The sequence below is a fragment of the Chanos chanos genome, chromosome 3 (genome assembly GCF_902362185.1).
Source record: "Chanos chanos chromosome 3, fChaCha1.1, whole genome shotgun sequence".
NCBI classification, from domain to species: Eukaryota; Metazoa; Chordata; class Actinopteri; order Gonorynchiformes; family Chanidae; genus Chanos; species Chanos chanos.
This window is the reverse complement of record NC_044497.1, coordinates 39,796,458-39,816,389: the sequence shown is the minus strand read 5'-3', so window position 1 is coordinate 39,816,389 and position 19,932 is coordinate 39,796,458. Positions and strand designations below refer to the sequence as shown.

The window sequence follows — 19,932 nt, the reverse complement described above, 5'->3', positions numbered from 1 at the left end:
TCATTCTTCTGAGAGACATAGCTGAGACCAAGGCAATGGTCAAAAATGTAGTGACTTAAATCTTTATTTCAGTTCAGCCAGGGAGACTAAAGAGACAAAAGATGAAAAAAGGACAAATAATTTACTACAAGTAAAGTACAGGAGAGATTGAATTTGCCATCTGTCCTGCAAAATCTGGTGGAAGATTTACAGCGGGTTGATGGACATCAAAACTGCCTGTTTGTGCAGGCACCAATTTAGCCTCAAATTTGTAGTGGTGTGGGGATTGACTCTATCCAATAGAGGACAGTTCAATGTGAATTAGAATGGTTGGGCTTGTCTGATGGGACAGAGGCTTTTATGTGATACTGTCAAGGATAATGCCAAGAAATTCCAACCAGGTGGAAAGTTTTTTTTCCTTTTGAAGGAAGGGACATGCACAATGAATGGAAAGTGGATTTGACTTGAGATAACGCACAACTGGGCAAATAAGAATGTAAGTTCTTAAGTAAGAAATTGTCTATAAAGTGCAGCACAAAAGGCACTGTCAGACCTTACCCAGTAAAACCTTGGATGAGATACTGAAAATGCATGATTGCTAGCACTGTCAATCTGACGACAAAACCAAACTGAGACCACTATTTTAAGACAAACGGCCACTGGGTGAAGGGACATTGTCTTGAATGCCCTCTTAATGTCACTCTTACTGGTGAGTATAACCAGACTGATAACGTTGTTGACCAAAGAGAATGGGGTGCAAGGGGAATCATTATGTCGATTCTCAAAATTGGTCCACAGTGCCGTCTGGACATATTTAGTATTAAGCACTTTTGTAGCAAAAATGTTGAAACTTAATCAAAGTACAAATCCCCAATAGAATAAGAAATAATCTTTAGATCGTCATATCGAGTTTTGTCCCCTTCATTTAACCCAACCTAGTGAACACACTCGAGAGGCAGTGGGCAGCTGCAGCGCCCGGGAAGCGGTTGGGGGATAACTACCTTGCACAAGGGCACTTCAACCATGGATGTTTTCCTGCCGGTCCAGGGAATGGAACTGGCGACCTTTTGGTCACAGGCCCACTTCTCTAACCTTTGGGCCACAGGTTGCCCATAAAAGTGCAGTGCGCCGCCCGGGAATCGAACCCGGGTCGCAAGAATGGGAATCTTGCATGATACCACTACACCAGCGGCGCCGATGACCCCAGTGATATCCGGTCGAATTAAATATATGTCCCTACTTATCACACCGCCCGTTCCCCAATGTTTTTCCAGATCACAAAATCTCCATAAGCAGAGGTGAAGCTTAGACCGGGGAAACCACGAAAATAATCTTAATTGGTTTTTTTTAAAAGACGGCACACAGAAAATGCGGCAGGCCAACAATTTTTAAAATGATGTAGCAATGAGCATAAAACGTAGGAATGTATTGGGACTTGGAGAGTAAAATGAGAAATTTTTGAGATTAAATGTGGGCACATGGACAAAAACATTTGCAAAAAACAAAAGAAAGATTAGTACATACTTTTGTTTTATACACTGCACACACAGCATTGTTTCACCCTCTGACCGGTTTTATTACCCTTCATTCATTTATCACATGATTAACAAATTAATCTAACTTTTGTTTTATGTCCAAGTAGCGATATCCGCATAACGAATTTAGGCAGTCATAACCAAATTAGATGTACAGATGTAGGCTATTTATTTCACTTATCTATCCTATTTAGCCCGACTGTACCCCATTGTCTTCTAATGTAGCATCACGTCAAAGGGAAATAAACGAAGGAGGAGGTTCCGAGACTGGATGACGTTATCAACGAGCGACACATACAATGTGTTGGAGTGAAGCATGGCGGCTGATATGAGGTTGCCTACTGCAGGAGAACAAATTTCATCGTCTTCTCTTTCGTTGTTAGATGGAAAACATCTAGTCGTTCCAGGAGATGTTATCACATCTGACACGGGGTTTATGCGGTAAATGTTCAGCACTTAGTTTTGGGTGGAAATACTATATTCCCCATATGACCGAAGCAATGTAAACTGTTTTCATTGCTTGCAGAAACTTTGCGGTGATTAAGAGATCTTTGAATAAATCAGAACTGCAGTTTGAAACGTATAATGACGTACAGACTTTAATCACAGGGTCCAGTATGCACGATTTAAGCGTGGATTCGGGGAATAGCTCTCTTCCTTAGGCTTTGGTTGGCTTCAGGCTAAACATATGCTGTACTGACTGAAATCAATGGTTGTGATGTCAACCAGGTTTTATTAGAAGCTTGAACAGATTGTAGCGATGTAATGACGTTGTGGCTATTGGTTAATTTGGTTAAGGTGTTGTGAATAGCAGCAAACAGTCTGGGTTTTGTACGTGGGGAATTTATGGACAAAGAAATGATATTACGCCAGTTACACAAAACAAATACTGGACAAATAAAAAGGCATATCGTGGTGAAACCCTAAATCACTGTCCAACTGTAGACTCTTGAACTCAACCTGTGCTGTTATTTTAACTCAAGCCCATAGAAATCTACAGCAGTGTGTGTTAAGTACCCTCAGACTCAGTAAAAGATATTGCAAGGAATTTTGCATGCCATGAACACAGAAACCATTCTCTTGTACTAATCCTAACTATGTTTGTATCATTCAGACAAATATTTCATCACCTTCACTTTTCAGGGGTCATGGAACCTATATGGATGAAGAGAAGCTTACAGCCTCAGTGGCAGGGGAGGTGGAAAGGGTCAACAAATTGATATGTGTGCGTCCACTTAAAACTAGGTGAGTACTCAGCCAAAAGCTCTTCTATTCATTATTCTTGCCAAAAGGAAGTACAGTATGTGGAGTATTTTAAAGCTGTTTTTCCCTCTACTTTAAGGTTCAATGGTGAAGTTGGTGATGTTGTAGTTGGTAGGATCACAGAGGTACGTCATGTTCAGTTGAGTTTTAGAGCAGGTGACAGTTGCCCTTTTTAACTTCTTGAATTTGGAACATTTAAACCATATAAAACTTGCAAGTATATCTTTCTCTCCATTTAGGTTCAGCAAAAACGATGGAAAGTAGAAACCAACTCCCGTCTGGATTCTGTGCTGCTGTTGTCCTCTGTCAATCTTCCGGGAGGAGAGCTGGTGAATAGAATTTAATTTAGATATACTTATAAGTGTCCAATCTTGTATATTATGAAAGTATATGGATTGTTGATTGAAAGTCCCTTACATGACTTTGTGATTGTGGAAAGCATTCAGAAAATTCAGATTCTGGACCTAGATACTAAATGAAACACAAAGAGATACCAGCTAATGGTAAAATATGGAGCAAAAACAAGTGCGCCTAAAAATAGGATGATGGAATCCCATTGGTGATTCTCTTAGCAGAAACAGAGGTCGAATGAGCTTAGGTTTATGTTGCTTGTCTCCCCGTTCTCCTGTATTGAGGATGAACCCGTCGAGGGCAGTGCCACTGGTAACTGTCCCACTTTCAAAAAGATATCCTGATGGTTGTGTTGTCAGTTTGAGCCTTTAGGTTGACAAGGGTGTCTGACTCTCTATCTCAAGATCAACAATTTTAGACTGGCTCAGAACAAATCCATTAGATTGATTCTATAACCCAAATTGAGAATTAAGCTTAGAGGGTATCAGTGTAGTGGAGATGAGGCAGTCAAGAGCAGGGCTAGGGCTAAGCCCCCAAGGGTTAGCACTTTACGGGCAAATGTATCAAGGCCGCAAATGTAATGCGTAAGCCCTGAGGTGGCCTTAAACTCAGTGCTTAGTGGAAAATTCCCTGATCTGTGGTCCTACAGTAAAGCTCATCAACAAGGTTAATGTGTGTTGTAAAAACAATAGGGAGCAATTTGTAATCAAACGCTGTAAATCAGTATTTTTTGTTCAAACTTTTGATTGTTTATTTCAGAGGAGGAGATCAGCAGAGGATGAACTGAGCATGAGAGACTACTTACAAGAGGGCGATCTCATCAGCGTATCCTATTAAATTACAGTGCGGAGCATCCATAAATCAGTGACTTATAGGCCATTTATCCCAAACACATTTTTTTTTTTTGCATAGTGGACATTTAATGATACTTGCCATACACAAATTACAGTGTCCTTAACTATAACTGTTGAACATCATGAGCTGTGCTCATACCCCTTTCACTGTTTTGGTTGGAAGGTGCATCTTTAAAAAGAGTTCATCTGTGGTAATACTACCTGTAATCCCATCTCAGTTAATTACACTAATTATAGGAATTACTGTGTGAGATTCCCCTTGACTGTTCTCGTTCAGGCAGAAGTACAGTCTGTTTTTGCAGATGGGGCTCTTTCTTTACACACTCGCAGCTTAAAGTATGGAAAGGTAAGTGTAACACAGCCTTTTATGACAGAATTTGTAGCTGTATTTTTTAGCATTCATCTGAAATCGCAGATCACTCTCCTTTGCATATGTTTTCCAGTATCCAAAGCATGTGTTAGTAGCCACACAGGTATCTTGCAAATGAAGATACATTTTCTTTCACTGATGAGTGTTAATGTTTGTAAAAGTGTGATGATCAGATTCTATCTCTTTAATTGTCTCCCCCTCATAGCTGGGACAAGGGGTGTTAGTTCTTGTGTCACCCTCTTTGGTGAAGAGACAGAAAACTCATTTTCACAACTTGCCATGTGGGGCTTCCATCATTCTGGGGAGCAATGGTTATATATGGCTGTACCCTACTCCAGGACAGCAGGATGAAGAAGCAGGAGGATATTACACAAGCATGGAGGTGAGAATTGGAGTTTTGTAGCTTTGTTTTCATTTTGTGTGATTTTTTTTTTGTGTTAATAGCTGACCTGTGGGGAAAACCTCAGCAGATAAAAATCAGGAAAGTTGTTTTTTTTTTCATCAGTGACTGTGTTGCTCTCTTCTACTCTCTCAGCCTGTGCCACTCTCAGATCGAGAGGTTATCTCTCGGTTAAGGAACTGCTTGTTGGTCCTGGCTGCCCACAAAATACTGCTTTACGATACCAGTGTGCTCTACTGCTTTGAATCCTCCCTCTCACACCAGGTATGACTAGAGTAGTCTTTTCTTTCGCTTTTTTAATACAAAGGTTTTTTTAACACACGGAATCTGACAATGTCAGCTACACTACTTTCATTGGATACACATGTAGGGTTGCAAAAGTAGAGGGGAGTTGCCATAGTAATTTGTCCGAAGATTTTGAAATTAAACACATTTCCATTGAACTATCCTGTACACCTAAACATGCTTATTGTTCATTGTGTTTAATATTACTAAATAAATATGGCATATTTTATTAGGGTATTCATATCATGTGAATGTGTTTCCAGTGTATACCATATCAAATTATTACTGAAGCAGTATTGAGCATGCTTGCTCTTTTTCAATACTGCCTCATTTGGGTGTGTGATAAAAGATGGATGCAGCAGTGAGTAAGTTGGGGTTAAGTGTCTCGCTCATGTGCAGGGAAATTAGAACTTGAAACCCATCCGTAGTTGGCACTCACTCTGAATTCTAACCAGCTACTTGCCACATCCTTCTGTGGACCTATAAACCTAAGCCACTGTTGCCGTCTGTTTTCACAAGTGATTGAAAACTGGCAAAGTATGGAATTTACATTCAAAATAATCTTGAAATTAGACCACAGGGAATATTTCTTAACCTAAAAAACTGTATACCTTCATTTCATTTACTTTCTTGTCGTCTCTTAGATCAAAGATATCCTAAAGCCAGAAGTGATGGATGAAATTGTGATGAAGACTCGGCAGCGACTGATGGAGCAGGAGGGTTAAAGATCAAGTCACTTTTAGCATATGAAATCATTCCAAGAAAAGGACTGTCTTTTCATACCAAAATTAGGTATGAACAGCCAAGATTAACATTAGAACACCCTAAACACTGTAAAAGGGTGGGTAGACCTCTTCATTCTTTTTTTCCCCCCACTTAAGATTCAAGTTCAGCTGGTGCTGTGCTCATTATAATATAAAACCTGTCTTTGTCTGACATTGTGATGAGCTTTGACAGTTCTGCTTTTTAACCATATTGTGAATATTCTGTTCTGATAAAGCTTCCTCTGGGATACATTTTGAGTATATCTGAATCAACAAATACAACCATTTTGCCATAAATTATCTGGAAATTATAACATTTTGACTTGAAATTATACACCTGTCTTCTCAATAAACACATTATTTTGGTTTGTTGGTAGTTTTTGCATCACCTGCTGCTTTGTTGGACCCAGGAGACACTTCAGATTCAGTTCAGTTTGCAAACGTGGACATTGTGTGTGCACGTCATTATGATCACAGATCAGTAGTTTTACTCAGACACAGTCTGTTAAAATACAAAATTCTTAACCCGAAATTTGTCAGAGTACGAATGCATGTACTGCAGGGAGACTGCTCTGATACTATGTCGTAGGTATGTGTTTATCAGTGGTACAGTTTTTGTAGTAAAACAATGTTCCTAGATGTCTTTTTTTGTTTTACAAAACAAAACCAAGGATGGTCTAGAAATGATCATAAATCTGAAGGCTTTCTCCGTGCAACTTTTCATAAGTTTGTTAAAGGTGTGATACACTCGTTTCCATACTCAAGCATTTCCGTAGTCGCGAGACAATATCTAACAAATTGATATATTTAGAAAAATTACCTATACAACTTTTTTCCTAAAAATGAGTACAGTTTGTATTCAATCGTTTGGACAAATACACCGAAACTGTATATTAACTAAATAAGGTAACCTTGTCTCTCAAAAAATTTCAGTCATCTATAGAAATGTGTGACTCAAATTATCACGAAGTTTTAAAAGCAGACCAATATATTGGGAGGCGAACACAAACATCTGCTCTGTGGGCGTTTACATGGCTTTGTCTGTTGGCGGAAGAACGCATGTTCTGACGTCGAGCGTAACCCACCCCTTTAACCAACGCACCTTGCTTGTGGAAATATGGCGGCCTCTACTGTGACGATTTGTCGACAAACTTTTAATTGCCGTTAAATTAATGAAATAGCATAACGTTGTCTTGGACGCCAAATGACCGAAAGGCGACTATCTTCTGTAGTGCACTTACGAAAGGGAGCAGAGAAGGCAGTCTGACAGTCACGAAAACTTCAGGTTCAGTGCCTTGGTGAAAGTGTCCCAGGTACGGGTGTATTTGGGAGCCCGGGAGAGGGGGACAGAAAGCTTGGACACGGAAGTTGAGAATTTGTCTCCAGGAGTTTGTTGCTGTGTTTGCTCTTCTTGTCTTATACGGCCAAGATGGACTTGTAGGACGCAAGTATATGTTAACTAGCTGGTGAAATATTTAGGTATTCGATCAGCCAGCTGAATTATCTAGCTTGTGTTGACCGTGACGATGTGCATTCACTTTTGCACCGCACACTTTCCAGCTGATGGCAATACGTTCGAATATTGCTAAGCGGCTAAGTTAGTTTATACTTACAAGCAGATATTGGTCGTCTTTGTTGGGTAGAGTGTAGTGTTCTGAAAAGTTGTTATTTTATATTGAGGTGACATCCATGACAACAGATGCATTTTTATCAGTTGAGATTCAAGATTTGTGCTCTGTTTGAACATAAGAAACACAAGCTTCTAGTCGCTGGTTAGCTGCTTGATCTTACACAGCTGGAAGTTTGTAATATCGTTTGTACTGATATTTACAACGAAGTGTTGCTTTGTTATCGTCTAATTTAGTGGTTAAACCTAATTTTAATGTTGTTATTAAGTGCCAAGCCTTTAAACGTTTCCGGTTGGCGTAGCTCCTGCTTGATTATCTAGTCGGGGTACGGCCAGAAACGGGGTAATTTTTCCGCATTCACAGAGTACTGTGATTTTAGTACTACATTAAAGCCAGAAAATAGCTTGATCGTCGGAAAAAGTGTGCACACACATAATCACTTGGAATGTTTCAGATTGTTGCACGGGCTTTTATTTGTCTTGCCAGTATAAGTATTGAAAATCGTCAAATGGCGGTTTAAGTTGATTGAGGTGTGTGTACCCGACTTGCTTATCACATGTCTTAAATTCTCTTACCTAAATGGACCATACTGAAATTTGATAAAGTACCCGGTGTCGATTGTTCAGGCATTTTCAAGACGGAGGCTATAAACATTGATAACTTGTTATTCACTACAAGGACCATAATACTGCTCGGCAGAGTTATTAAACACACTAACTGAGGTCATTATTGATGAAACATAAATGCACTGTTTTTATTTCCAGCAGTTGTAATAATTGTGTGGAATTTAGACATGGGTTACTTTATTTGCTCAGAGTGATTGTAGTTTAAACTTAGTGTACAATCAGTGCTGCCCTTGCGTTTGTAACATCCTTCAAACAAAATCGGGGTTCACGGCTAATGCCCAGGTTCTCTTTTAGCCGCCTAGCTTGTGGACTGGTCTCAAATCATAGACAAATTAAGTGTTAATTTCGCCATTATGTATTGGTTAATGGATTTGTGTATAATCTTGACACTAACCGTAAAAGGACATTGATGAAATGTGTATGTTGCTCTTTTGAAATTCCTTTAGCATAACCACACTACACCTTGAAAGAGACTGAATTCCTCTGGATGATGTTTTCTCCAGACTTCTGACGTCTGATTACATTTTTTGGTCATTGTTAACCACACAAGTGTCAGTGACCTAATTTCTATACTACAGCAGTCAATGCATGATACAGAGCAAAGCAAATTTCAGAGCCAGACTTGGCATCAGCTACATCTCTGTACTGGACATCAAGAAACACTACACTGGTGTGATAAGTGGGATCAAGAGGTGAGCATTGTCTCACACTGTGTGGTTTTTTCACCTGTCACACTGACGGACATTGGTTACACTACGGAGGAGCTCCCTCTGTGCGGGTGTAAGCTCATCACCTGCTCAGCTACACTGTGACCGATAGCAGCCGCACCTCCCGGCTTCGGCCTGGCAACTGCCCTTATGGGGCAGCAGCCAGGGAAGTTTGTTGGGGACCAGAGGAGACCAAGCCTGCCGGCCTTACACTTCATCAAGGGTGGGAAGAGGGATTTGTCGCGGCAAGGAGGCCAACACTGCAATGTCTTTGAAGTGCACGGTAAGGAAGAGTTACTCTCTCGTATTTGCCATCATCCTCCGCTGAAGTACTTTCCAGTTTATTGTTCGTTAATTAGGCTACCCTCTTTGTCATGTGTCGAACAGAAATACTTAGTATCGTCACATATACCAGTGATGTTCACCTGTGCAGCTGTCTTAATGCCATACTGCATTCACCAGAGTTTAGTAACTGAAAATGCTAATGGCATTTTTGAAATAAGCAAGCAGACTCTTTTACTACTATGAGATTTAGCTGGCAGCCACTGCATTTGTAATCCACTTAAACATTCAAGTAACAGTCACTTCAGCTTTGCTGACCAGGAGCGGCTCAGAGCAAAGCTGAACACATTTTAGAAATTGTTACAGTTAGCACTTAGCGACCTTTACTGTAGAATGTTGTGTTGGTTGTTGATTGTGTTCTCTCATTTTTCCTTTTTGAAAAAGGATTTGACATAAATAATAAATTCTGAGCCGTGTCACAGTCCAGTTATGTAATGCAAATTCGATCTAACACATGAGCTGGATGGTGTTAGTGTAAAAGTGCATGACACTTTGTTGTGTAAGCAAAGGGGTAAGTTATGTTAATATTTGTTGTGGAGGTACTTAAGTGTAATTGCAATTTTGGTTTCCCTAATTAACTAATCATAACTGAAAGCTATTAAGCAGAATTGCTCTTTACATTAAAATTCCCACAATGTTAAAAACCTACTTCTCAACAAGCTTCATTCGGCTTACTGAAAGCAAACTGACCAATCACAGTGTTTACATGTTCTTGCGTATTAAGTGTTTTTGAGTCATTTGACCAATCACATGTGTTCACATGGTCTGTTGAATCACTGGCTTTCCTGTGAATGCACTGTGAGCAGTTAGCTTTTCAACCAAAGTTGAACAGTCTTTGTCCCTTTGCAAATACAGTGGTTTTATGGTCTGAGCTAAACAAATAATAATAATAATAAAAAAAAAGCAAACAAACTAAAACTAAAATGAAAAAGAGAGTCTAATGCCAATGAAAAAGTAATACTAAAAAGGGAGCACGTCCATGATACGGACCTGTTTTTCTCAAATCAAGCTATGTTTAAGAATAGATGCAGTAATTTTGAGTATAACAGTGCATTAAAGTAACTACAGAATGTAGCCTAACTCTGAGCTCTGTTTTGTATGTACTCTGAGATGCCAGAATATGAATGGGCTGAACAATCTTTATCATATTTGATAAGTACAGTTATAGTAACAACAGAATGACAGTTATTGTTCCACAGTTGTTAAAGAAAGAGACTGAGTTTATGTGGGGTTCGGCTTGTTTAAATGAATTACTAACTGTGCGTTCACACTAGAAGCAGCAAGAGTATCAAAACGACCGGACGTCATTCATTGTCTATGTGAGCCAACGTCTCTCTGTGGCGGGGAGCGACATGGCGCATCTTGGGCGGTTTGGGCATCAGAATGAAGTTGAAGTTTGGTTAATTTTATGGTAATGTGCTATGACGCGGATCGGCGGCAACCAGTTGGAATTAAGAAGTGCTCCGTATTAGAGAATTCTAGAGAAAACAACTGTGTAAACTTTTGTTCCCAACAAACATGAGTTCCCAAGCACAGCGGAGGAGAGGCTGATCATTGCCATGGCGGGTTGAAATTTGACTTAGCATCATTAGCATTTTAGCATGAACACAAAATTCACATCACACAAATGGCTTTTAATTAGTTCATTTCGTTAGTTTATTTTGTAATCAAACATATAATTATAATTGTTCATTTCTTTCCTTCATCAATCGATTTCTCACCTTCACATTTAATCGATTTCATGAAGTTGACTTATACCCTACCTCTGGTCCGTTGGCACAAAGATACCGGTCGACATGGTACATGGATCAGACTATTTAGTTGGTTACTGTAGCTTTAGATAACAGAGAAAGAGAGAAACAGGAATCACTGAATTGGTTGTGTTCATTTTCTGGTTTGTCAACAATACAAGACAGCTTGGAGAACAGGGGACAAACGTTTTGCCTTCTTTTTGTGATTACACTCAGGTGAGCAGAGAAGCTTTTGAGTGTGCATGAAAAGAAGCTTAAGGTGTCCACCTGAAGATTTAGAAGTGACAGATGTTTTCCTCTGCATTAAAAGAGGGAGATGTGGCATGGGCAGAGAACTCAAAGTTCATTGCAGTAAGTCCTCTGAGTTAAAACTGCAACCTATAGCCTATGCTTACCTGTAGCTGGGCAGCCGTGGTCTAAAGGTTAGAGAACCGGGCTGGTGACCGGTTTGATTCCCAGGACCAACATCCACGGCTGTGTGCCCTTGAGCAAGGCACTTAACCCCAATGCTCCCTGGGCGCAAGGAATGCTCCTGCGTCTGGTGTGTGTGTTCACTACTGGTGTGTTGGATGGGTTAAATGTAGAGGACAAATTCACTGCTCACTGTTCAGTGTGTGTGTGTGATCACAGAGATTTACATTTACAGCTGTTGATTAATACGTGATGTCTGGTAATGCTGGTCTTGGTTGCTGGCAATGTGAACAACTGTGAAGTTTTCCCCAAAGCGCACATTGCTCTGGATTTAGACAAGATTTTGGAGACCTAAAGAAAAGGGGTGGCAAAGTGCCCAATAAGTGGTGCTGGGGGCCATGATTTTCTGAGGGATTTTGAAAGCTGTATTTTTATCGGAGACTGATGTATTCCAGTTTGAAGTGTTTCAAATGCCGGTCCAAATTTTGTGCTCTAAGGCCTGAGAAAATGTAACATACGTGGTTAGAAATCAATATCTTAGTGGATTATTACATGTTATTAGCCCCAGTAACTAAAAGCGATGTGATGAATGACATTTGAAAGAGAAATTTGTGTAAGGTTGCCCATGGTGCTGGAGAGGGTCCACAGCTGCAAGGTCAGAACCTAATGAGTAACATGACCCTTAAGCATGATCAAAATCATGCTTATTCAGTCATTCACAGTCATTTATCACAGTCATTAATTCTCAAAGCCACTGTTTATCACTACACCTGGAGTTACTGGAGTAAAGGCCTTTTTAATGAGTTTGCTGTGTTTGAGGGTGATGCTTTGGGTATGTCATCTCCTTGACTTTTTTTTTTTTCTCCTACTAGGCATCTTCTCTTTGGGAGAAGGTCTTTGAATCACACTCACAAGCTCTCCCTACCCAGCACACAGGAGAGAGTGTTAGACCAAGCAGTGCAGCCTTGTTAAACATACTGGTCTGCAAACGCTGTCTGTATGTTAGGCAGTACTTATGTTAATCCTTATTAAGTACACATGCTGTGCTGAGAATAGAACCTTTAATCATCTGTGCCAGTATCTGATAAGGCATCTGTGCTAGGATCTCATAGAAACAGTTAATGTTCCAAGTAGCCCACAACTGCCACTGTCACTAGTCACAGCTGACTTAGCCTTACCTAGAACTAACTGACAGATGATTAGGTTGGTGGCACCAGAATGAAATATGGTTGCTTTAAAAATGATTGCCAAGTATTCATCAGTTTAGAATTCTATCTGTCTATCATCGTTGTGGATAATTTCCTAAGGTTATTGTGTGTCATTAAGTATCCCAGTCAAGATCTTGCTTTACATTCTTAATTAGGTTTTACTGCAGACTGAATATTAAAATGTTTCATAAGCATGCCAGTGCTGAATGCCTTTAAACATATGCTTAAAGGTTGTGCGAAAAGAAGAGTGAATATCTTGCAGATGGTTATTCCCTGACAAAGAAGGTTTGCTGTACTCCTTTCTGTGGGTTAGCCTGCTAAAAACACAGGCCAGTCACAGACCTGACCTGGAAGCGTGGTGTGGTGTGTTGTTGATTGGGCATCATTTGTGAGGAATACAAACTTTGACTATCTTCTGTAGTTTCTCACCGTAACATGATCAGTGTCATGACAGGCAGAGGGTCTTACATTCCATCGAGTCTTCTTGTGCAATAGGATGGCAATTAAACAGAGGGAGGAGGGACAAAAACCCCACAGAGAAGAAGAGAGAGAAAGAAGAGAAGGGATGAACTTTGGTGATTTGGTATGAGGTCTCTTCCAAGACTGCTTTTTTTTTGTTTTTATATGTGTATCCATGTGTCTTGAGTTTTATAAGTTCCAGAAAGTTTGGGAGTCATTGAATGCACGGTCGACATAAAGATTCTCATTGAACAGTATTCCTGCTCAGAGGCTCAACAGAGGGGCAAGCAAAGGCCTGTCCTCACACAGTTCTGGGTGTTGCATGCTAGAGGTTGTTGATACAGTAAAAGCTGTGCAGAAACAAATGAATACAGAAGCACTCAGGATAAATTGTATGAGAAATAAACAAAACTAGACTGAGGAATCTGTTCAAAGCCCTGATGCTGTTCCTTAAAACAAAGCAGACATCCACTGTCATATGTGTTTTTGGCCTTTTAACACGTGCAAATAAACCTAATGAAACATGGATGTTCACATGGACAGTGATTTCACATCCCATTTCAAACTTTAGAAATGATCTGCTTGCGTCCAAGCTTCCATCCACATTTATAATTTCTTATACTCATGTATAATCAAATCGGTATTTTATATCAAATTAAAGACATTTATTAACTCCATCTGAAATGCTTTAACCCCATCTTCTCAGATAGTTCTGAAATGACATGTACATTTAGAGTTACGGTTAGCATTACACAAACATTAGTCTGAGGACGTATCATTTGATTTGTAAAAAAAAAAAAAATGAAGCTAAGTGATGACAAGTAGAATGAACACTTTGATTATGTAGCAATTACAAAACACTCAGTAAAAATAGTTTCCATAATCCAATTTGTCCCAGGCTCCTCATTTTCAATGATTAGGACGCGAGGAATCCAAAATAAATGGTTAGACCCCCCAGGCAATCAAGTAATTTTTTTCCAGTAGCATAATGCATGACCTACTTGAATGCTCATGCTGGTGCCACCCGTCTACTGAACTCTCAGAATACTCCAGCAGAGGAACGAGAGGACACGGATTTCTAGCAAGAGCAATCTGAACCAGCAAAAAGCTGAAAGGACAATTTTTTTTAAAGACAGAGTAGCCTCTCTGTTGCAAGTACCGCACAATGCATTAATGATTTAAGCTGGAGTTGTAATTTAATTATCAGGGATGCACCGAATGTTTGGCTACAGAAAATATTTGGCTAAACATAGGGGAAAACAGCACATTGGGTATTAGGCTGAATGAGTGAAAATAGTGAATATATATGTGTGTGTTGGGGCCCAATTAGATGCTGTTTGTCCATGAGACATGTATAACAACGACTATATACAGCTTTGTTTTGCTGTTGAGACTTAGTTGTGTAAACATTGATTGATTGACAGTGACATTGATTGACAAATATATGATAAGTCATGATTTATTTAATAAATGAGTTTACATTTATGTTACTATTCATTCATTCACTTAATTTCAGTTCAGTTTTTTTAAATAGTGTACCCTTTAAAGGATTCACTGTTCAGTAATAACATTTCTGTTTAATTACCTTGTAGTTCTATAGTTCAGTTTAATTTAAATCAAAAGACAAAAATGATTTAATTTATGCAATGGCACTAAAACATAATGACAAAAGAAGTGATACTGGTATTTGGTACACAGTGTTCGGTTCTCGGCCCACTGCTTCTGAAATCTGGCTGTGGCCTCTGCCAAGAATTCGCACTTTGGTGCATCACTTATCATTACATCATCAGACTGGGACACTTTAAAATTCTTTGGTTTTCCGACCAATAGGACTTAAAATAAAATAAAAATAAAAAATCAACTGCAGTTCAAAGTCTGCCTTTTGCTCCAGTCATTTTACAAAAATGTCCATGTACTATTCACTCCAGATTGCTTGATGAGTAAGAATAGCTTGTGTCTTAAAACTACATTTTGCTGGTTTTCTCACTAGATTTTTCTGAAGACCTTGGTATGTTACATCAAGAAATGTTAATTGAACTTCATTATCATGCACTTTCTTTTTACTTCAGTGACAAAGTTTATGCAGATCCATGCAGTAGCCTGTTGTTTTCAGAGATCACCAGGCTTCTTGATTACTTTGTGCAACCACATCACAGGCTGGTGCTTGCAACATTTTATGTTGATAAAAACAGTATTATTACAGGAGAAAATGAGCTGTGAACCCTTTATTATGCATAGCCTAGTAGTGACCTATTCATTGTAATAAACCATAGTATAAACCAGACTTTTATTGACTGGATTAATATATTAGATACCCCTGGTATACTTTGTTGTTATTGCCTGTGGTTGACCACAGATGAACATCCCTGTAGTGCTGACTGCCCTTACAGATGGCAGTAGAGGACAGTTCCTCATTGACCTTCAACCATCAGGACACTAATAAAAGAACAGGCAGTGTTTCAACCAGTGCCACTAAGCATTTGCTGTTTTTTTGTGTGACTTATTTAGGTCATGCTTTATTGGTTGACTTTTTTTTTTTGATGAATTTGTTTAGGCAATTTCTGCATGCTCATGTTACTCTTTAGTCTGTGTAAGTGGGGAGCAGCCTTCTGTCCACTAGGTCTGGGAATGCTGTGATATCATGCACGCTTCCTGGCAGTTCTGTACCCGGATCCCCTGTAACCTAACAGCTGCTTAGACTAGAGCATGCATGCACTATGATGTGAGTGGACCCTGGAGTTTTTTTTTTGTTTTTTTTTTCCTTTTTGGCTGGAACTCATGGAATCTGTGCAGTCTAGACACCAAAGCTCCCCCATGATTCCTGGGGGGCAGGCGCCTCTTGGCAAGATGCGCTGCTCGTTTCAGCCAGCTGTTGAGCCACAGAGGCTCTTCTCGGCTGTGTTGCCATCATGTGACTCCAGAGGTATCACTTTCTGTCAGAGATTACATTTTTCCCCCTACACACAAACTTCCAAGTTCTTTTTCCTGAAACAACAATCCCTCCCATATATAATCCTGTATTCTGGTCTGTTAAGAGTGTAGTTTTTATAATAAACATGGCTGCAGTTAAGTTCTTGGTTGATGGAATAAGAGCTTGTTGAATAGTAGAAGCGTTGTAAATATCTTAAGGCTTGCAATAATCATATATGAAGTGATAATCTAAAACACTCCATGTTGGCTCTTTCATTGAAAAAGTAATGACTTTGCCCTTTGGCTTCATCACTTGTTTTCTGAATAAACTGTGTTGTCTACTGTTTTGTGTATTCCTGTGTTATTATTTTGATCTTAAAATGGTTAGCTCTGGTCTTGAATGCTGATTGGCCTGAATTTGTTTACAGGCACAGGTTATACTCTAGTGTAGTCAGACCCAGGGTGAGATTCCCATAACTTGTTACTGTATCACAGTGCTAACTGACCTAGGGGTTATATAAGGGGTTAAAAGTGTCAAGAAGCTGTGCCAGCCAACAATGTTTGTGTGGTGCTACTTTGGGGGCTATTTTCTTCGTTATCATTGATTTTAATATGTTGTAATCATTTTATACAAGTACTCAGGGATGGGCTATATTGGGAAAATGGATAACCAGGTGTTGCTAACACCATTTTACTAGGACCATATCCTTGGTGAAGCATGGACTTCCACACTGTACTGCTTCTATTGGAGTTTCTTCTTTACCTTGGCCATGCTTATGTTTTGTCGGTGTTTTTGCCTGATCAGGTTTTTAGGGACTGTTCGGTACGGCTGCTTGTGCTTGACTGTGTTGTAGGACTGACAAAAGCAGGTGTTGGCAACAGTGTGCTCTTCAGGCTAAAAGTTCTCTTAGCCCTGCCTGAGCACTTTGCAATGTTCTAGTGAACTCATAAAAAAATGCTCGTAAGGGTCAAAGGTGGTGACTCTGTCAAACATAAGGACGTTAAGCCTTCACTCACATTCTTAAGTCCCATAGAGTCCATATTCCACTTTCTGATTTTTGGCCTGTGCAAAGTATACACAGAAGCAGTTGGCATTGTTTCACATGTACAAGGGATATCTGAGTTTTTCTCGCTAAGTCCTATAAAGTTAGTGTCAAGGCTGTCAGAGTTTAACATGGGGCAAGTTGCAGCAGTTGAGTCAGGAATGTGTCCTCCTGTGCATTCCTCTCTGAAATAACTGCCCCCCACCCCCTCCCCATACTCTGCCTGATTTTGCTGATGTTCCTGGATTAGCATTCAGAGTATCAGTGGTGATGACAAAGTCCGACAGTCAGGAAAACTTTCTTTGCTGTTTTGTGCAAGTACAATTTCAGGTAGTTAGTGATCATCCAGGTAGATAGGCTATGTCAAACAGACATGCAGATATCTTCTCTGTTGTGAGACAGAATGTGTGAAAGACATAAGAGTTCAGCAGCAGCTGTGCTGCAAAAGATAAGAGTGTAGCTGGGTAAGTACTGCCTGCTCAAGTGTTTGAGATTTAAATGGAATGAAGGATGCTTGTCTGTAGTTTTTGATAACAGTGGAATTCAGAGTTGCTTTTTTTAAGGAGGGGTGTGACGTGTGCTATCTTGAATGAAGATGGAACCAGGCCACTGGAGTGGGATAGCAGTGTTACTTCAATGAGAATTTTCTATTTGGTATTCATATTCTTTCAAATACACTTGAACATTCACTTAATATCCCTTTGAAATTTATTAGCAGTGTACAATTCAACTGTGATTGTAGGTGCAATGTGTTTTTACTGACCAGGTACATGACGTGCACAAGTCCCCTGTAAATATTGTTAAATCATAACTGGAAGTATTACAGACATGAACATCAGAGACTTGCAAGATTTACTGGCAGCATCCACACTCCCAGTCAAAATGATCCTCTCCAGTCTTTGCAGCTCTGCAGACGCTTGACTAGTATTGCCTATTTTGAAGACAGTTAGAGTTGAACATGGGGCAAGCCACAGCAATAGAGTCAGGAATGTGACCTCCTGTGCATTCCTTTCTCAAATAACTGGCACCACTGCTCCTCTCTCTCTCTCGCTCTCTCTCTCTCTCTCTGTCTCTGTCTTCTCTTTCTGTCTTTCTCTTCTCTCTCTCTTTTTCTCTCTCCCCCTAATTTTCTGTCTGTCTCTCTCCTGAAATTTTAATTACTCGCTAATTTAGCCAAGAACGTAAACTCTTCCACACGTCGAGTAGACTAGTCTGCATGAGCCTGAGATTCAGCAGTGCCACCCATAGAATGAATAAAACATATTCAACGAATGGTCTACTGATAAAAACTTTGGGACGTTTGAAATTTACAAGTGTTTACCCCATAAAATAATCTGTTAGCTTCCTTTTTTGTATTGTTCTCCCCCTCCTTTTATCCATGACGGAAAATGCGCACAAAGATGTCACTATCCCCACAATCCCTCTCGGCACTGCTTGCTCTGGGTTATTAACAAATGTTGCCATAACAACAGAGATGTTGATGCGTATGCAACTGAATTCATCGGCTAAAGGTTTTTCCCCTCAGTCAGTAGGTTAGATGATAACCGAATTCTCCCAACAAATTTATTTTTAAAAGCAAAATCCTGGAAAATATTGGGTGGGACAAACTAGAGATGAAACGGTATGAAAATGTATTATCATGATTATATTGACCAAAATTATCACGGTTTTCAGTATTATCGTGGTATTGTTAAAGTGTGCTGAAAATGTTCAAAAAGCAGTGATACACAAACTGAAATCGTTTTTTATTGAAAACCACAAAAAAGTAGCAGCACTATGCACTTTTTTGTTTGAATAAACATTAAAGTAACTGGCCTGTTGCTGTTATGGTGGCTAAATACCCACATCAAAAGAAGGCGATAGGCTAGCCTACATTTTCTGTCCATTGAAATGAATTAACGTACAATAGTCTACTTGGTCTTTTATAGATGACATTACTTTCTCAGGCTTCGAAAACACTCTGAAATGAAGTGCAGATACATGTTTTTAAATGCAAAAGTTAAGCTACCTGGTCCAACATTCCCATGCATGGCTCCAGTTGCTTAAATGAGCTTGTAAGGAAGATGTGAATTCCTGAGTGAGGATGCTAAGGATGCATCACAAATCAAGCGCAAAGTTGTAATAATCTAAGTAAGTGAGTCTTAGTAATACAATGCATGTAATGTCAACACATGGTATCCTCCCTGTCCACACTAACCTGGGTAAATTTGAAAACGCATTATTATTTCTCGGTTTAGTCCTTCCATCCACACTAGAGTACTGTAGTGTACACTAGTTCTCAAAATGTTGTCATATGGATGCAAAAATTTTTGAAAACGCAAAGGAAAAATGTCGTTTTCAAATCATTCCATTGTTATGTGGACATAGCCTAAACAGCGTTCTCTGCCACCTAAAATGATACTTTTTTCGAAAATGCTCTCTGAGGTGCATAAAGGCGCCGGGTTTGCATTGTGATGTGGACAGGAAAATGGAGAGCTTCAGAAATGGTGGCCTATGGTTGCCATGACACTGGTGAAAGTTTGTGCCCAAGACATCAGAACAAACATGATGGTCGAAATACAGTCAATGTCATAACAACAAACACTAAGGCGTTTCAGTGTTTTGGTGTGGACGTAGAACATTTGGAAAATGGTACGAAAACGATAGTGTGTATGGAGAAACGTTTTTACATAAAATCTGCGTTTTCAGATTTACCCAGTTTAGTGTGGACGTAGAAAGCTGAAAAATCTCCGTGGGGTACTTCAGAAAGCAGGTTTAGTGAAACCTCAGAGTTAGCTAACTCAGAGTGGGTAGTAAACCTCATAACAGAAGAGCCCTATGGCTTTGTTTTGCTAGTAGAATGAAGCCATAGGGCTCTTCTGCTGGCAGATTTACCACCTGGCCTGCGCGCCTGCATCTGGGACATTGTTGGTAACTTTGGTTGATGCTGGACAGTATTTTACGTGAGTTTTTCAAAGTGGTTGATCACAGTTTTAAGGATAATTAAAATCTGAAACGGTAATACTAACCGTCGGGAATTTTTCCGTGGTTTATCATGAAACTGGTA

The 19,932-nt window shown here is 39.7% G+C and overlaps 2 protein-coding genes and 1 non-coding gene across 5 annotated transcripts in view; 2 read left to right on the top strand and 1 right to left on the bottom strand.

The window, feature by feature from the left end:
* Positions 1-1,103: 1,103 nt before the first annotated feature.
* Positions 1,104-1,174, bottom strand: trnag-ccc (transfer RNA glycine (anticodon CCC)). The gene has a single exon. It is a non-coding gene; the product is annotated as a tRNA-Gly (tRNA).
* A 656-nt stretch (positions 1,175-1,830) lies between these two features.
* On the top strand, positions 1,831-6,124 carry exosc2 (exosome component 2). 3 transcript variants are annotated; one of them, XM_030769231.1, is made up of 9 exons: positions 1,831-1,955; positions 2,658-2,759; positions 2,857-2,902; positions 3,017-3,106; positions 3,888-3,953; positions 4,260-4,328; positions 4,558-4,734; positions 4,888-5,016; positions 5,682-6,124. In XM_030769231.1, the coding sequence occupies exons 1-9, from the start codon at positions 1,831-1,833 to the stop codon at positions 5,760-5,762; spliced, it is 885 nt and encodes a 294-aa protein (XP_030625091.1). In that variant the 3' UTR covers positions 5,763-6,124. The 3 variants fall into 3 exon arrangements, with proteins under 3 accessions (XP_030625091.1, XP_030625093.1, XP_030625092.1); XM_030769233.1 differs by lacking the exon at positions 3,017-3,106; XM_030769232.1 differs by lacking the exon at positions 4,260-4,328.
* Positions 6,125-8,912: 2,788 nt separating this feature from the next.
* Positions 8,913-19,932, top strand: part of abl1 (c-abl oncogene 1, non-receptor tyrosine kinase) — a 31,680-nt gene continuing 20,660 nt past the window's right edge. Inside the window, exon 1 of the mRNA XM_030767387.1 lies at positions 8,913-9,045. Coding sequence (XP_030623247.1) covers positions 8,913-9,045 — 133 coding nt within the window. The remainder of the gene's footprint in view (positions 9,046-19,932) is intronic.